The 18,461-nt window shown below is 37.3% G+C and overlaps 2 protein-coding genes across 2 annotated transcripts; one reads left to right on the top strand and one right to left on the bottom strand.

Moving 5' to 3' along the window:
• Window positions 1–659: 659 nt before the first annotated feature.
• LOC130726734 (protein SUPPRESSOR OF GENE SILENCING 3-like) lies at window positions 660–5,261 on the bottom strand. The gene is made up of 6 exons (XM_057578037.1): window positions 5,045–5,261; window positions 3,444–4,290; window positions 3,059–3,350; window positions 2,720–2,964; window positions 1,617–1,774; window positions 660–1,057 (listed from the first exon to the last, which is right to left on the bottom strand). The coding sequence occupies exons 2-6, from the start codon at window positions 4,272–4,274 to the stop codon at window positions 868–870; spliced, it is 1,716 nt and encodes a 571-aa protein (XP_057434020.1). The 5' UTR covers window positions 4,275–4,290; window positions 5,045–5,261; the 3' UTR covers window positions 660–867.
• A 3,559-nt stretch (window positions 5,262–8,820) lies between these two features.
• LOC130723570 (uncharacterized) lies at window positions 8,821–13,487 on the top strand. Its single transcript, XM_057574675.1, has 5 exons — window positions 8,821–9,168; window positions 9,563–10,478; window positions 10,601–10,696; window positions 12,504–12,640; window positions 13,099–13,487. The coding sequence occupies exons 1-5, from the start codon at window positions 8,945–8,947 to the stop codon at window positions 13,271–13,273; spliced, it is 1,548 nt and encodes a 515-aa protein (XP_057430658.1). The 5' UTR covers window positions 8,821–8,944; the 3' UTR covers window positions 13,274–13,487.
• Window positions 13,488–18,461: the final 4,974 nt, after the last annotated feature.

Below are 18,461 nucleotides of genomic sequence, written 5' to 3'. Positions count from 1 at the left end.
CATCTCGGTTTCTTTGATTTGGAGTCTTTAGGGGCTTTTGTGCTACCCTTAGGATTTTTACTTCATGATTTCAGCTGGATTTTTCAGCTTAGTTGTATGAGTGTGCATGCTTGTCTCTAATTGTTTACTCTTTGCATTGCGATATCGCTCGCTTGAGATTTAGTCTCACATGTTGTAAGTGCCGTCAGGCAACCCTTTGGGTATTGAATGAAATTTCTACCATTGACAAAAAAAAAAACATAAAAGAAACTAAAGAAAATGATGAAAAAACTATCATAAATCCTCATCGGCATAAGCAAGGAGAAGTCATTCTTTCCAAACGAATTGGCAACCAGATTAACTTCCCTAAAAATATGCTTCAAATGGAACTGAGAGCACAAGCAAACTTTTGATCTCTCTATAACTAAGGGATACCATGCAAAATAGAATAGGAACCTAAATTCACAGAATATCCAAACAAGAAGTGACCATCGTGGTCTCTCACCACACCACCACAAGCAGCAGAATTAGTCTCAGACGAATTCTAGATGAATTCTTGAAGTGAAGAATCATTCTAGATGAATTCTAAGACGGACATCATATCCTCAATATGATGTGTCTGTACGCTGCAAGACAACAAATTCAATGCACCAATTGTATAAAAATTATGTGCGCAAATATTGGGTCCGCTAAAATAAATGTACTTTTAAAATTAAACCATTCAACCAAAATCCGCAATAATTGTAATAAGATCGCAAAACCCCACTTTAAAAAACCGGTCTAAAGGGGAATTAAAACAGTGGTGAAGTGAGTCTCACCAACTCTCAGTTTTCAACTTTCAAAGTACATGCAGGTAAAATTTGGTATAACACAGAGCATGTATTCCAATCATTTCTGATTGCTTTCTTCTTGAGTCTGGCCAGAAGAGAACTTGTCCATGAGCTGCACCATTTCATTTTCAAGCTCCTTCTCCAGTTCCATCAGCTCCTGCAAGTGCTTCTTCTGCAGGGCCTTCTTCTTATCATCATGAATTTTTATTACATTAAATCTCCCTTCCTCGAATTCCCTCATCTCCATGCTGTTATTGAAGATAGATTTGTTAATGCCAAAAGCAAGGGAGTTTTGCTTCAGAAAGACAAGGAATAATAATATGAATGTAGTAAAAGAAAGCAACAAATTTGGCCAAAAAGAATACATATGAATGTCTTCCAACTTGGGTGTGGTTTTTCTCTACCCTATAAGCTAAGCTAAGGGGAGGGGTGAGAGCTGTTATATCATTTATAAAGACTATTTTTGGTCATATCTCTAGTTAATATAAAACTTCTCAACACATTCATGTCACACACATATAGATTGACACCAATAAACGGTTTAGGATAACAAGCATATGAGTGAACAACACTAAACAGATATAGGATGAGATGTGATAACATCTTTTTGGCTCAGATTTAACTCTACCCCACAAGTTAGTTTAGGAGAAATGATTGTTCTACCCTTTATAGCACCATTTTAGTCAAATCTCTAATGAATTCAACCATAGCAATGACAAATGTTGTAAAATAATAATAATAATAATATAAAATGAATCATAAAGTTTCAAATATGCTTTAAAATAATGGAGAGTGAGAGAATAATACATTTTCTTGTCTTCCTCTTTCTCAGAAGAGTCTCCATAAACCCAATTTCCTTCTTCAAGTTGTGCCTCCTGCAGTTTCTCAAACTCCTCTTCCTTTGCCTTTCTAGCTTGCTGAATGATTTGAATTTGATCCAGGAAAAATTTCTCCTGGGCGTCCATCTAGAAAGAAATTAATATATCAAAATGATCAGTCTTCTTTTTATCATCATTCAGAAAGCCACCGCCAGAATCAACCCAGACAGTAACTAAGTTTCAAATTTGTAACCTTGACCTTCTCATGAAAATCACAATCAAACAACGTTTTAGCATTGAAAAATGTTAGCAGATAAACTAAGTTGCAAAACTGATAGGGATATAAATTTAACTTGATCTAGACTAGGATTTAGAACACCAATATTAACAAGATAAATTGTGTATCTCTTGGAGACACAATAATAATGATAACAACTTCAAGAAGCTACCTGCAATTTGAATTTGATCTCTTGTAGCTCTAGTGATGTTCTTATCACACTCTCAGATCAGTATCTTCTTCCCTCTCTCTCTCTATAACTAAGTTCTTGATGGAAAGACTGCGCAACTAGAGTTTAAGAGAGGAGAGAGATCCTGATCATATATACACAACAATAACCCTAACATGGGTCCTAGATCACTTATTTAGCTCTACAGTCTACATTATAATCCAGTACACTTAACAATTGAGCTTAAGCCCAATAAATAAAAATATAAGCATGATGATTCTCAAACCCATAATTGATCAAATAATTATATGGGCTTCCAGAAAAAAGATCAAAGTTATGCATACAACCTGTTTTAAAAAACCAAGACACCACCAATCAACAAAAGCCCATACCCAAAAAAATGCTAACAAAAGGTACATAAAATAGCCTTAGCTTACTAGTTTCTCATAGCTATAGCTATCATATTTATCAAAAGGACATCCTCAACATTAGAAGTACCCTCACCAATTTTATGCACAAAAGCTCTTAATTATATAACAACCAAGCATCTTCTTGAACAAACTATTGTGCACTATATTAATAATAATAAAAATAATAATAGTAGCAGTAGTAGTAGTAGTAGTAAATCTTTGTCTCATGACATTACCTCATCCTTGTTCTGTTCTTGTTGCTCTTTAGTACGTTCTCGCACAACACGGTTTTCTAGCTTTGCTTGGCGTAACTTGTCAGTTACTTTAGATAAAGTGTTTGCATAAACTTCTGATTTAAATTGTTCCTTGGCTGCTTTGTCCTTGAAATAGTCAAGCTGTTGAATATCATCATTGATATGCTTGATCTTGCTCTCAACCGTCTCTTGATATGACTTCAGCTCATACTTCAATTTTGTCTTTCCTAAACAATTACAGATGTAACAGCAACAATAAGTCCAAATATTATGCAGAATTGTAAGAAGGCAATATAATTGCTACAAAGGAAAAAAGACCACCTGAGTGCTGGTTGAAATTCTCCAAATCTTCTCCAGAAGCCAAGTAACCATAAAGTTGGCGCCTCCCTCCTGGGACATATGGATTCCTACAACGACCCCAAGCTTCCTTATCTCTTCCTTGTTCTTTGAAATGCTTATGGAGCCTCATAGCTTCTAAATAGCCTGCTGGAGTTTCAGCAAAAATCAAAACACTCATCCCCCGGTGCCCTTGTGGACCATATGAGTGCCTAGCCTTCATTGCAGCATAATCACTGAAGCTATCAAGGAGCTCTTGATTCCCCATTCCAGTCCACTGCAATTCAAAGAATTTAGCATAAGAAAAACACAAAGCAAAATAACAAAAGACAAAGACTCTTATGAAAACAAGACAAGAATATTGTTGTACTTTGTTGTTTTCACCCCTCTGAGATTTTGTATTCATAATGATAACCATTGGGGGCCAAACTATTTCATGATCCTTGAGTTTCTTATCAAGGCCCTCCCACAAACCAGAGGCCTCACTTGTTAATGGAGCTCCTCTCCTCCTGCACTCTTCCTTCAAAGTATCAGCAAATAGTCGATGCACTATTGCAAACCTTACTTGTATTGTCATGGCATGAACATAAAGGGGCTGCAACCCATGGTACCAATCAATAGCTCCAGGACCCCCTCTGCATATAGGGCAATGCCAGCGGATTGATGGTGAATCGAGCTTCTCAACCTGACTCGCCACCTTGTCTAGCCTGCCAAAGAAATCCCTACACCACTTGTTCTTCTTAGCCCCTTCATGGCCTTTCACTCCGGTTTCGGAGTCAGTATCATCAAATTCAACATCATCATCGCTGTCATACTGGAAATCCTCATCAGAATCAGTGCCAGTTCCACCATCAATAGTTTCATAATCAGGTTCTGGAACTCCATCAGAAGAATCTGATCCTTTCTTCAATGTTGGAGGCAAATTGCTGTCCTTCAAAGTTCCAAGCCCTGATCCACCAGGACCCTCCTTGTTCAGCTTTTGGATCAGATTTGATTGTCCCCAAGCATTTGGTTTTTGAGGCATATTCTGCAGCTGACTTGAGCTCCCCCTGGAATCACCACCACCAGTTTTCACAGCAATCTGTTTGGAGCTCCCTGTCCCTGCATTACGCCTCCATTGATTGGATTTGGAATTGGCACCACCAGAGCCTCTGTACACACTTCCCAACTTTGGAAATGGATCAGCACCACCTTCAGCCATGATTCAATTTCACCACCTGTCACAAAGTTGGGATCATTAGTAATTGCAAAGAACAAGTAATAATTAATCATTAATCACATTCACTTGCAATGTTGTTCCAATAATGTACCAATCAGGAAAAGTACAAACAAAGATGATAGATATTGACTAATTTCAATCAGAATAATACATCTAGCATTAAAAACTCCAGATATGCATCAGATTCAGAATCAGCTAGTTTAAACATAAAATAGATAAGAAATGAAAACAATACAAAAATTCTAACTCATTATATCAAGAAAAATTAGTGTAAACAGTTTCATAAACAGAAAGGCAAAATTCAATGATAATGTGAAACTGAAAACCTTATAAGCAACTCAGAAACGATGCAAGTACAGAGACATGGGGTGGAAATTACACATAGTCAGGAACAATTCATCGCACGTTAACAGCTCAATCAAAAAATTGGATACAATTTTCATAAACAATCAATGCCACATTGAAATTTGGTTTCCTCTGTAACCATAGTACCATACAATCTTGGTGATGGTTCCAGAAATGGAATACTATTTCTACATTGCCAAAAAAAGAAAAAGCACAGAGGGAGGTAACAGAATAACGCATTCAATCAAATAAGGCAATGGCATTGTACGTTTTTTTTTTTTTTTTGATAAGCGGCAATGGCATTGTACGTGATTGAAACGCAAGAAAGAAAGGAAAAAACATGGAATTGGAAAATGGAAAGAGTGGAAGAACAAGAAGAAGATGCAATGCAGAATAAGAAGCAGCACCTGATGGCAGTGATGACAATGGTGATGAAGATTGAATACGTATGAATTTTTCAATAGTGTATTATATAACTAGAAAGATACACACGCGCCTCTCAGAGATTGGGTGAGTGAGTCTGCAGGGAAATCGTTGATGGGGCCTACCTACAACTACAAGATGATTCACTCTTCACCTTCTTCGGTTGATAACATTGATCAATTCAATTCAATGTGAGTTAGTTTTAGATTTTTCAGCTCCATTAATTCATTCAACACATTGATCCATCCCAAAGGGTTGCTTTTATATTTTTGAGATTGGAATGCTAAATTTGGTTTTTCAAAGCATGCTATCTGGAAGACAAACATATCCTACTATTTTTTTCTTATTGACACTTTTTTAAGAGGTTTTTATCTTTCTTTTCTTTATATAGATGTGCACGTGATAAGTATTTACTTGAAGAGAATATAATTCACGTGTGTTTAAAATATATGATATATTTGCATGGTTTGGGGTAAATTTTATGAGGGATAAATGTTTTGACATGATTAAAAGTAAATTTTAATATTCTATTAGATTTACATTAAAAAAAATTATACCAAAAAAAAATGCATTAAATTTTTTTATAGAAACTTTACTATTAAGAATTATACTCTCATTTGTTGTCGGCGGCGCACACAAAAAACCCTAATGCGCCGCAATTTTCCTCTCTTCGCACAACATCGCCAAACTTTTACCTTCTCCGCCAAGGGGTTTTCCCCTTGGGAAAATGAGATCAGCCTAAAATCAAGATAGAAATTGAGATTGAGCAAGTGTTTGGCCTTTTTTTACCCGTTTTTATAGATCAGGTTGCTGGATACGAGATCTGGTCAAACCCTTCTCCCTAAAGATCTGCATATCCTTACATGCAGATTCACATGTCTTCCCTGATATGTAGATCATACAAGGGACATTTGCATGGCGTACTTCCCCTATTAGAATCAAAGTTTGAAACCAAACTTCGCACCATGAAGATAGATGAATCGATTTAGGTGAGATCCAATGTAGATCCAACTTTTGATTCACTCATGGGACCCCATGTCTCCTATCATCAAGAAAACTCATACTTTTAATTAATATTGAATTATTCTCCCACATTCATTCTATATTTTACCCATGGTTAATGATATTAGGTTCAATTCAAACAATCTCATGCACACTTCAATCAAATTCAATGTTAAAAATGAATATCAAGTGGATCTGGATTTAGAACACCAACATGATTAAGATAAGTTGTGCACCTCTTGAAAACACAATGAGAATAGCCACAACTTCAAGAATATACCTGCAATGAGATCCAGTCTACAGGTGTGCACTCCGGATCAGAATCCTAGCTTCTCTCTTCTCACTCTCTATGACTGTGCTCTCGATGGGAAAACTGCGCAGCTGAAGTTTAAGAGAGGAGATGAGATCATAACCATATATATATATATATATATATATATATATATAACCCTACTTTTTACTCATCATGGGCCATATATGTCACTTACTTGGCCCTAAGCAATAATTGAGCACACTTATCAGTTGGGCTTAAGCCCAATAAATTTAAATATCATAATGGTGATTCTCATACTCACATTGGATCAAATAACTTCATGAGCTTCCGGGAAAAGTATCAAGTTATTCATTCAACTCGTTTTGTGAAATAAAGATCCACCAATCACTGGAAGCCCACACGTAGGAAATGCTAACATCTATTCCTTGAGATTCTGAACAAATTTCACTTGAAATATGATATAATTTGTGAGTGTTTCAAAAATACGATACATTTTCGTAGTTAAAGGAAGAAGTGATTCCAAAGGATGGTATTTTGGTGGATCTAACATAAAAAAGTCGTAACGAAATATTGATTTTCTAAGTTCTTATGAAATACATTCCAAAGTTCAAAAAACAAGGATTAAATACATTTGTAACGTAATAAGTGCAGGAAGAAATTGCAGTCTCGTCTCTCTAGAAGTTCACGCTAACGTTCCCAATAGAAAACTATTGTGGCTCATTCTACAGTCTCGTCTCTGTAGTTTATGCATCTTATGCTTTATTTATAAGTATATAATGGACGTACTCCTAAGATGGCTAACTCTGATTATTGCATATAGGAGTTGGACTCATTTAATGAATCTAGCCCAATAAGACAATATAATAATATATACTAGGTTGATTTTATGTGTGAGGTTATATAATATTAAGCTCATAGTGCATGTTACAACAATTTCTCACTTACACTAGAGTTTGATCAAATATATATTTAATATTACAAATAATGAGCGGTGTCTAGCAATATATCATTCTGACTAAAATATCAAGAATGCCCTTATTATGGTATGATATATTATGTGACAGCTTTTTTATATGATGATTTCTTCATTCATATATCTTATTGAAGTCGACTTATGTTCTTGGACACCTAAGCTGATTTTTCATAAACAGATATGAGACCAAAAATGGTCATGCATTTTGCAGTGTAAATCTATCAAGTGGCGTGTGAATACTTCTCATTACACAAAAAAGAAAATCTCATCTACATCATTATCATTTCCTCCATGTTATCGGTAGTACATCCAATTACCACATTTATCTTATTTAGGTCCAAGCTTATTCATCAATGTATATGAGACCAAAAATATCAATTTTCTTTTCACCTTTAGCACTGAACAATGTAAGGACCTCTTACTCCGCCTACCCCATAATAAAAATACAAATATTAATTTACTCTTGGCTTGACTGACGCTGAGGTCTAGGTTTTTAAATTGTGAAGCTTACATTTAACATCGACTTAGTCAATATTAAAGTTTATAAATTACATAGCGTCATGGTGAGCCCAAAAACCAACCTGTGAGCCTCCTTCTTTCTCCATATCAGTCTTACCAAGACTTTATCCTATCGTATTATTCATCATTTTTTTTGTTGTTGAAAGAATCATATTTTTAATCTTTCCATAAACCAAAGGTGAAATGGGTGTGAAAGAATTATTTCCTAAAAATCGGAAGGAAAGAGCAATACACTACTAGTAGGGGTGGAAATAGGCCGAGCCGAGCCAAGCTTTGCGTGGCCTAGGCCTGGCCTGTATTATCTTTTCGTGGCCCAAGCCTGGCCTGTGGCCTATCAATAGGCCAAATTTTGTGGCTTGGTCTGACCTTTTCTAAGGCCTGGCCTGGCCTACAAGCCTGCTTAAAAGCCTATTTAACAGACAATTTTATCAAAAGAATAGGATGGCGGGCTAATAAGTCTTTTATATATCATTGCACTTTCTTTTCAAATAAAAAAACCTGTATCATTGCATTTCAAAAACTAAATTTGTATCATTGAATATGTCTGGAACGTTTCTAATCTAGGTTAGGGTAGGGACTTGAGGTTTTCTTTTATACTAAACTATACATCAGTTTTAAAAAATCAAATAATATATTATTATATTATATTTATTTATATTATTAATAAAAATAATATATAAATAGGTCGGCCTGTTAGGCCAAATAGGCTTTTTTAATAGTTTGGGCCTGCCCTTTTTAGTTAAACAAGCTTTTAATAAAGCCTAAGCCTGACCTTTTTAATAAACGAGCCGAGCTGAGCCGAGCCTCTAACGAGCCAAGTCATAGGCCCCTGATGAGCCGCCTGGCCTATTTCCACCCCTAACTACTAGTACTTAGCATTATTTTTGTAGTTATTTGAAAGTGGTTATTGAGATATGGGCATAGTCTCACGTGATTGATCCGCGCGTGAAGGCAAAGATATGATATGATACCTACCGAGCCAACATGTCCCTTTTCTCACTCACTCAATCCCTTCCTTCTTTCTCTCTTTCTTTTGCTCCGCTTAGTTTCCGTTGATCCGATCCAATCTTCTCTCAGTCTGTATCGGCATAGATTCAGCATTCCATTGTTAGATCCATGTTGTTCGCACCACCACCACCACCTTCTTCTTCCTCTTCTTCTTCATTACACCTGTTGATACTTCTACTATTTTCTTCCTTGCTTTTCACCACCACCACCTTCGCATCCATCCACACCTACAACCATGAATCCTTCAAAGATGTCGGCAATGCTTACCTCCTCTCCGGCGGCAGTGAAGGCATCCTCGCCGCCCCCTCCCACCAGGCCCCTTCTTACATCCGGTATGTACTACTACTACTCTCTCTCTCGATCGATTTAACTGAACTAAGTAATGATTCAAGGTTGATTCTTACCCATTATTCCATTTGCTGCTATGAGGCCAAAGTTAGAAACTTTGATCCATCATTTCTCAATGTTGCTTGCTTTCAAGATGATATAATATATGGGCTGCCATTTTTTTTATCAGTTTTCATTCCTCAAAATAAAGCTGCAATTTTTATGACAGATATGGAAACCCAGCATTGTAATTGAACAATGGAAAATCCTTGTGTCTTTAGTATTCTTTCAAATGTTAGGATTGGAATTGCTTATGGATTTTACCATTTCCTCATGTTTGAGTTAAACAGAAGAGCAAATACTAACTTTTTTTTTATTTATTTTGCTTTTGGGGGATAGGTTTGAGAATATCACCTTTAGGAGAAGAAAAAGTGTGGCCAAGGGTACTGTGCCGATACACGTTATAATTTTTGAGGCTGCTGATCGGGATGATATAGGTGGTTCTGTTTATGGTGGACAGAGGGCAATCTGTTGCACCCCTGATTTAGCTAAGATGGGGGCTTGTAAGCGAGGGGAGATTATCAAGAGAGCTTCTGCAACAGATATTAATTGGCCGGTTGTTTTAGATATACAATTCAAGGGGAAATACAGAACCGCGAGCATAGATTCTAGGGAAGTTCCCATCACGAAGACTGGAATGTATAATTTGTTTTTTGTCGCTTGTGACCCCAAGCTCAAGGATATGGTGATGACTGGGAAGACTATCTGGAAAAACCCTGATGGGTACTTGCCTGGTAGGATGGCCCCGTTGAAGAAGTTCTATGTGTTTATGGCACTGGCTTATGTCGTCCTTGGCATCATTTGGTTACTTCAGTATGTGAGGTTTTGGAATGATGTGCTGCTACTTCAGCACTGTATCGCAGCTGTCATTGCTCTTGGATTGTTTGAGATGATTCTCTGGTATTTTGAGTATGCCAATTTCAACAGTACTGGAACGAGACCTGTTGTTCTCACAACATGGGTTGTCACTGTTGGGGCTATAAGGAAAACGATTTCGCGACTTCTCATTCTTTCTGTCTCAATGGGATATGGTGTTGTGCGGCCCACTCTCGGTGGTCTTACTTCAAAGGTTCTTTTACTTGGAATAACTTACTTTCTAGCATCAGAGTTGCTGAACATTACTGAATACGTGGGGACTATCAATGATGTATCAGGAAGGGCAAGGCTCATTCTAGTTCTTCCAAATTCTTTCTTGGATGCATTTTTGATATTATGGATTTTTACATCTCTTTCCAAAACACTGGAGCAGTTGCAGGTATTCTTCATTCCATAAAGTTGCTATTATTTTACAATGCCCTACCTCCAAAGTTCTGTTTTGAATTTCATATCATTTTTTTCAATATGTTTACCTTTTTGTTTTTGGATCTCCCTTGTCAGGCAAAACGGAGTTCTGTTAAGTTGGATATTTATAGGAAATTTTCAAATGCACTAGCAGTAGCAGTTATCTCCTCAGTTGTTTGGATTGGATATGAGGTGAGGCTTATAATCCATTTACTTTATTTTATCTTGTACAAAATAACATGGACTTCTTGCAATTAATAACTGTGATGTTTGTTTTATCCCCCCACAAATAACTAATATTCCTGTTGCACTGTTTTTATAGTGCATTGTTGCAGAAGAAGAAATGAGAACGTGTAAATACTGTCATGCACTTTGATTTATTAGCCCTTTTCAAGCTTTCTTTATTTTCTATTCCTTTCCTTTACATTTAGGTCCTATTCCTTTATATTTTTTATTTCACAATCAAGTACTGGACCGGAAAAAACACAATGGTGTGGTTCATCTGGGGCAGAGAGAAATGAGGGAGAATAGCTCACATCAAGGAGCCAAATTACCCCAAAACACCCTCACTTGTCACTGTATGAAGTGTATGTCCTAGCTTAGAGCTCTTAAGCCTCTCAAATAAGCATATCTTTTGCCTTAGCTCTCCCCATGTTTGGTAATTGCCAACTTCTACAGACATGGAATGGTCGTGTGTTTCATTGTGCATCGATTCTGATAGGTACAATAGAATCAAATCTCTCTTTCAAATTCATTTCCACTGGTTGTAAGTTTTTTGGACGGAGGCAGCTTGTCATTTCTCTGAAAAAATTAGAGACTGGCTATTCATCCACCCTCTATTCATCCCACATCAGCTAGAGATGGGAGCATCTACCAAACATCATTAAGGTGTTTGGGCTGGCAACCTAGTATGCCTCAACTCAGCATCGAGGTGAATGCCTCAAATGCTTTAGACAACATTAATCCCTATATACACATGCCTAATTGCATCATTTTTCTTGATGACCATAGTCCACATCGCACCTATGTATTTGGAGCTTGTGAGAGAACAATAGGTTTTCACGTCTTGTGTCCTGTCAGTTTTAGCATTTTGATAGATATGTTTTTAAGCTTATCTGTACTCTTTTTGCCTGCATTGTATGGCCCCTAGCATTTGATTATATTATAAGAGATCTTAACTTATAAAGTAGCATCTGTTATGATAAGAACCCAGAAATTCAAGGAAAATATTATATTGACTGAACTTGGTACCCTCTACAATTGGTGAGAAACCAGTGATTAAGGATACAGAAACTAGAGAAGGAATGAAGATACCCTGGTTGATTCGAGAGAACCAGGAACTCTCCCACAAATACCCAACAAATCAATCCATACCCCTTTTTCCCCAATTTCCCCTATATATGCATACTACCAGGAAGCTTATGAATACTTCCTTCATTAGTTACAAGTAAAATATATTATATTCTATTATTTACTCTTTTATCCCTGTAGCCTTCTTATTTCTCCTACGGTAGACCTGTGTCACACGGGGTTTGATCCTATCATGTTATCATCTATTACTTTTTCTTTGGGTATATTACCGACCTCTCACCTAATTGAATACAGCTTGTTATTGTTGTTTGTCACCGAAACTTCAAGAAAACCAATTCTTAACAGAAAAGAGGCAGTTCAAATATCGTTGTCAAGGGAATCAAAAACTAAATATGCTTCAGTGAATGACTTCATGGGATTCTTCACTTTAAAAGCAGACACATTAAAAGTAAAATTGATTAAATGGTGTATGAGTTTGGTGATGACTTAATGGGATTCTTCACTTTATAAAAAATTACACTTGAAAGGAATATTATAGGGTGTTTCTATCCCTTGTGTTAACTGCGTTTGGCTTATTTGAATTTTCTTATATCAATTTAGCAATAAATTGCTGAATGTCGTTTCCTTATGGAAATCTACTGTCATATAGCATTCATTTTTCAAAAAAAAAAATCTGTGTTGCTATCAGGTATACTTCAAAGCTACAGATCCTTTCAATGAGCGCTGGCAGAGTGCTTGGATCATCACTGCTTTCTGGGACATTCTAGCATTTGCACTCCTCTGTGTTATATGTTATCTCTGGGCACCTTCCCAAAGCTCTCAAAGGTGAATTGTCTTGGTCAAGTCCTTAACATGACTTTTCCTTCCCAACATTTATCATGGGTTATATTTGTATTTTGAATTGATTCATTAGATAAATATCATCAGTAAGCAGCTGCTAGCTTTTGAAATTTTTGACTCCTCTAATGAGATTGCCTTGTCTATAGAAATCACCTTTATTGTAAAGCATAATTGCATCCTACTTTGCAAATTTTCCAGTTTGTTCTCTGGGGTTGGAGGGTTTAGGCACATTATGATTTGCATTATATGGCATGTGTCTGGTTACCAGTTGAACTTTATGCTTTCTTCATGTGTTAATGCTAATGTTGCTGTAATATTATAATGCTAGTTGTATTAGTGAAACAGTGAAAAAAAAAGGCATGTCATTTCATGTTGTAATTTCTGATTCAAATGGCTTAGGGAAGAGTCTCGCTTGTGTTTGATTTGCCTCTGGAAATGTATAGGTATGCGTATTCAGAGGAAGTAGGAGAAGAATCTGACGATGAAGAAGGTCAGGCTCTAACTAAGCGAAAGCAGGAAGGTCAGGGTGAACTGAGCTTAGTGAGGCAAGAGAAGAATGGCGGAACTGATGCATCTTTTGATGAAGACGATGAATCAGAAGAGGATAAAAGGGAATGAGCTCTTAACAGCTTTCTTGTGCTTATTTCCCACCTGGGATTGTAAGTCTCAGACCAACCCTCAACAAGAGGTGTTGTAAAATTTTGTTCATTTGTGTCTGTAATAGCAGCTTCATATTCTTTGTTTTAGATATCAGTTGCTTCAATTAACATGAATGTAATTAATGTATACCAAATGAAATATTGCACATGCAGATGATCAAAATTGGTGTGTCCTTTCCCTCGCACTTTTAGACATAATAATCTTGGGTTTGGTTTGGTTGGGGTGGTTGCGAGTTACCAATTTCTTATAAAATGCAAAATTAACACAAATATTAGTACGAAATTGAAATGGTTCAACTATATAAATCATTTATCCAATTTTTTAAACTAGAAAAAATATTCTTTTGAAGGAAAATTGTATATAATCCACATTGAACTTTGTATCTTTAGCAAAGTGACACTATGAACATTTATTTTATCTAACTTAATTCTTAAACTTTTACTATTGTTTCAATCGATTGTTCTATAAACTTAGTATTTTTGGTGTAAGACATGTGTCATCCTTCAAAGACAATTCAAAGACAATTATGATCTATTATTAGTTTAGGATGGTTAGGTGCATTTTCCCCTTTTTTTTAAAATTAGCTTTTAATCTTAAAAACTTAACACATCTTCATCGAAACATATTTCTACATCTCTAAATCACCATCATCTTGGTATAAATTTATAAATTTAAATTTAATTAATCTACATGGTAGAATACAAAATACAAATATCTCCAATAATGACTTATATATTATATTTTTATTTTAATTGATTTTGGTGCAACAAAATAACAAAATGGTAAAGTTTAATAAAATTTCTTATAATTATTTTAACACGGTTAGTAGATAGATATTACACTTCTACAACACTATTCACAAAACTAATTCGTGAGTCTTCTACCGCTTAATGCACTGAGGAGAGAAATTAGTCTCACAATTATTTACTGTGCGATGAAATACGTTGATTAAAGGCGAAAAACTAAATAGTCACACACTCACATAATTAGTCATTATAATAGGGATACATAGTTTTGATTTCTAAATTATAATTGAATCACTTTATTTCCCAAACATATATTCTTTGGCAATGTGTACCTTAAAAAACATGTGTTGTTGATCGAAGTGAAGTGAAGTGAAGGGGAGTTGGGTTTGGGGCCTCCCCTATGGGGCTGCGCGCCCCACCTTTTTTTTTTAAACCCAAAAGTGCCCTACGGAAAGGTACTTTCCGTATTCAATTTAACTGAATACGGAAAGGTACTTTCCGTATTATATTTTGATGAATACGGAAAGGTATTTTCCGTATTTAACTCTGACAGGATTCCCCCTTTTTCCACCATTACTCCTCCCTCACCAACTTTCACCAACCCCTCACCAGCCCCCCTGAACCTCCTCAATGCCTCCAGACCACCCTCTCTCTCACCCTCTCCTACCTCACTTTCATTCCCAAGCTCTCCACCACCATCCACTCCTTCATTTCCCAAGCTCTCCACCACTACAACAAGTGTTGTAGTAGAGGTAAGTCTATGTGTTTATTTGTTGTTATTTTGTAGGATTAAGTAGTGGAAGTAGTTAGATTAAGTAGTTTAAGTAGTTAGATTAAGTAGTTTAAGTAGTTAGAAGGATGGGTTTTTGAATTCTGAGTCGTGATATAATACGGATTGTTATCTTCCGTATTGAATATGGAAAGGTACTTTCCGTATTCAGTATGGAAAGTAACAATCCGTATTCGGTATGGAAAGTATATTTCCGTATTGAGTATGGAATGTAACTTTCCGTATTCTCTTCCAGGGATGACAGATTCATTTTTCTTTGGTGAGTCACAATTGATTGAAGCTGGATTTCACAATGGTCAACCTGAAGAGGCCACTACAGAGGTGCCACCACCAGCATTTGTGCCCCCGTGTATAAGTATAGATGTCTCGCATTTATTTGCAACTGATCAGGTATTCTTTGAACATATTTTTGCATTGTTTTGAGAGTGTAATATATCAATTCTTATTATGTCTTGATCACCCTTGTAATCAATTCTTATTATTATAACAGATTTTCCCTACCCGTGATGATCTTATCAATTGGGTTCATGGAATTGCGATTGAAAATGGATATGTTACGTTGATACAAAGTCAGATTATGGTGGGAATGGAAGCAGAAAAGCTTATGTCATGTTGGGGTGCGAGAAGCATGGTAAATATGTTCCTTATAGAGACCCTGACCTTGTTGAAGGGACGAGATCACAAAAGACAGGTTGTCCTTTTAGACTAAAAGGACGACCTAGGAAAAATGGCATAGATAGAGATTGGCGGCTAAAGGTGATGGAAGGTATACACAACCATGAACCAGCTAGGTCACTACTTGGGCACAATTTTGTTGGTCGTCTAAAACCCGGAGAGAAGGAGCAAGTGGGAAAAATGACAAGGAGTTGGGTTCCACCGAGAAAGATGTTGTTGACTTTGAAGGAAAACAATCCTTCAAACTTGACTACCATATCTCAGATTTATGGTGTTTGCAAGAGGTTAAGAAAATCCCTCCGCGGGGGATTGACAGAAATGCAACACTTGTTGAAGAAGTTGGACGGTGACAAGTATGTCCACTTTGAAAGACATGAGCCTGGATCGGAAGTCATTAGGGATGTATTTTGGGCTCATCCAAATGCTATCAAACTGTTCAACACATTTCCATATGTAGTGATTATGGATTGCACATACAAGACAAACAAATATGCAATTCCCTTGCTTGAGATTGTTGGACTGACTTCCACAGATAAGACATACTCCATAGCCTTTTGCTACATTGTTAATGAGGGCACAGATGACTACGTTTGGGCACTGGAGTGTATGAAGTCTCTATTAGCTGATCAAGCCATGTTGCCTAAGGTGATTGTTACTGACAGGGATCTTGCCTTATTGAGTGCTGCTAAGCAAAGCCTTCCTAACACTACACATTTATTATGCTTGTGGCACATCAACAAGTGTGTTTTGGCAAAGTGCAAACTCTATGTTGGCACAGATGATTTTGCTGAGTTGGTTATGATGAAGTGGGCAGAGGTGGTGGATGCTGCAACAGTTGAAGAATTTGAAGTGAAATGGATGCAATTGTTTAATATGTGCAAGGCAAAATACAGCAACTTTACCTCCTATTGTTCTACTACATGGTTGGTTCACAAGGAGAAATTCGCCAAGGCATGGACAAATCATGTGATGCACTTTGGAACAACAACAAGTAACAGGTAAAAAAATTACATGAGCTTAATTTATGCGTTGTTTGTTCATTTGATAGATTGTTGTTAATAAGATATCTATTTGTTGTTTGCAGGGCTGAGGGTGCACATGCCAGTTTGAAGAAGATGTTACGGGATTGCAAGGGTGACCTGGCCACTTCATGGGATGCGTCGCATAGTTTGACATGTAATCGACATACTGAAATATTAGCATCGTTTGAGCGCAGTATTCACAGAATTGATCACATTTTCATGTTCCCATTTTACACAAATATTAGAGGATTTGTGTCAAACAAATGCCTGCAGCTCATCGACGATGAACATATAAGAATGAAGTCCTACGGCGGATGCGATTGCTTGTTGAGAGAGACTCATGGACTACCTTGCGGTTGTGAACTTGCAGGTCACCGGTCAACCACTCTCTTGTCAATTAATTCTATTTGTTATTGAAAGTGACACTTTTGTGAACTTGCAGGTTATGAAAGAATTCCATATGAGTCAATTCATCCATTCTGGAAGAGACTGAGTTGGGAGCATGTACCTGAACCTGTTGCAGATACTACCAGCAACCATATTTGCGGCATGAACCATGGAGATATGCAACCAGAAGTTGAGGCATTGACACATTATTTCAGTTCTTTGGATACTGGAGGGCAGAGTATGGTAAGGAGGAAGCTTCAAGCGATCTATTGTCCTGAAAGCAGTTCACTTTGTACTCCTGCGGTTAAGATAAGGTCCAAGCGCACTCTTAAGGCGAATGAGAAAATACCACCTAAGAATAAAGCAATAGGATCCTTGACCCGTGATCTTTCAGGTTTTGAACATGTTGATAGGGAGATCAGAGAGGCAAAGAAGGTTTCACAACCACCAAAGAAGAAGAAGCGTGTGAAGAAGTCTGATACAAGCTATTTCATGGGTCATTTTCCAGCCTTTTTCCACCCATATATACAAACAGTTCAGAATGTTGAGGATGATGGTAACTGTGGCTATAGAGCCGTTGCTGCATTACTCGGACTACCATCAGGTGAGGAAAATTGGTCATGGGTTAGGGCAGCGTTGATAGAAGAACTTGAACGACATAGAGGGTTGTATGATGAAATGTGGTCCAGACATGTGGTTAATGCCTTACATTCCCGACTCACTCTTCCTCCTGGTGATCCGGCTACCGAGGATAAATGGATGCAACTGCCAGAGATGGGATACCTTGTAGCAACCAGGTTCCAAGTGGTTTTCATATCCATCTCCTCTACGGGTTGTTGGTCATACCTTCCACTAAGAGGAGAAGGTCCACCGGATGTACATCCTGTTATAGCTGTTGGTCATGTGATTAATCACTTTGTACAGGTATTTTTTGATTGAGTACACTAATATCCAATTGGTGAATTGATTTGTTGTATTTGCAAGTTATCTAATTTTATTGTTATTCTCTATAATGTAGCTCCATCTAACTCCTGGACATTCTATGCCGCCAATTGCTCTCCAGTGGGAACGGTATGTTGATCCTACATCAGTAAGCTGGTGCGCCCCATATGGTACACGTTTAGGAAGATTCACATCAGAATATGAAGCTTGGCTTGTTACTTTTGGTGTTCCTCTTATTCACCAAAGCTATGTAGACATCACCTCAGATTAATACAATAATAATTAAGACATACCCGCCAACGCAGCCTCATACCGGGTCTGCAAGACCCCAAAGCGAATAGTCTGGGACCTATTCGTATCAAACTCAGCCTCATAAATACCAACAGATCCTCCCATCAACTGAGCACAGAGCGCTGCACACTCGTCCCTCTCCCCCCTCCCAGGCGTATAGAACCTCGACCCCATGGGGAGATGGAGAAGAGCCGACAAGTCGTCCAAGGTGATAGTCATCTCCCCGAACGGCATGTGGAAGCTACTAGTCTCCTCATGCCATCGCTCCACAAGGGCCAAAATAAGGCCTGCAT

This window comes from Lotus japonicus, chromosome 6 (genome assembly GCF_012489685.1).
Source record: "Lotus japonicus ecotype B-129 chromosome 6, LjGifu_v1.2".
Lineage (NCBI taxonomy): Eukaryota > Viridiplantae > Streptophyta > Magnoliopsida > Fabales > Fabaceae > Lotus > Lotus japonicus.
Note: the sequence above shows the minus strand (reverse complement) of the source record. Positions and strands in the feature narration are given on the sequence as shown.

What these genes read in the sequence shown, in the direction of transcription:
- LOC130723570 (XM_057574675.1), top strand. Translation starts at nt 8,945, where the DNA reads ATGTTGTTCGCACCACCACCACCACCTTCTTCTTCCTCTTCTTCTTCA. An exon ending in TTGTTTGGATTGGATATGAG is followed by an intron (nt 10,697 to 12,503) that starts GTGAGGCTTATA and finishes TGTTGCTATCAG; the next exon opens with GTATACTTCAAAGCTACAGA. An exon ending in CCTTCCCAAAGCTCTCAAAG is followed by an intron (nt 12,641 to 13,098) that starts GTGAATTGTCTT and finishes GGAAATGTATAG; the next exon opens with GTATGCGTATTCAGAGGAAG.
- LOC130726734 (XM_057578037.1), bottom strand. Translation starts at nt 4,274, where the DNA reads ATGGCTGAAGGTGGTGCTGATCCATTTCCAAAGTTGGGAAGTGTGTAC. An exon ending in GAATTTCAACCAGCACTCAG is followed by an intron (nt 2,965 to 3,058) that starts GTGGTCTTTTTT and finishes GTAATTGTTTAG; the next exon opens with GAAAGACAAAATTGAAGTAT. An exon ending in AAGAACAGAACAAGGATGAG is followed by an intron (nt 1,775 to 2,719) that starts GTAATGTCATGA and finishes ATTTCTTTCTAG; the next exon opens with ATGGACGCCCAGGAGAAATT.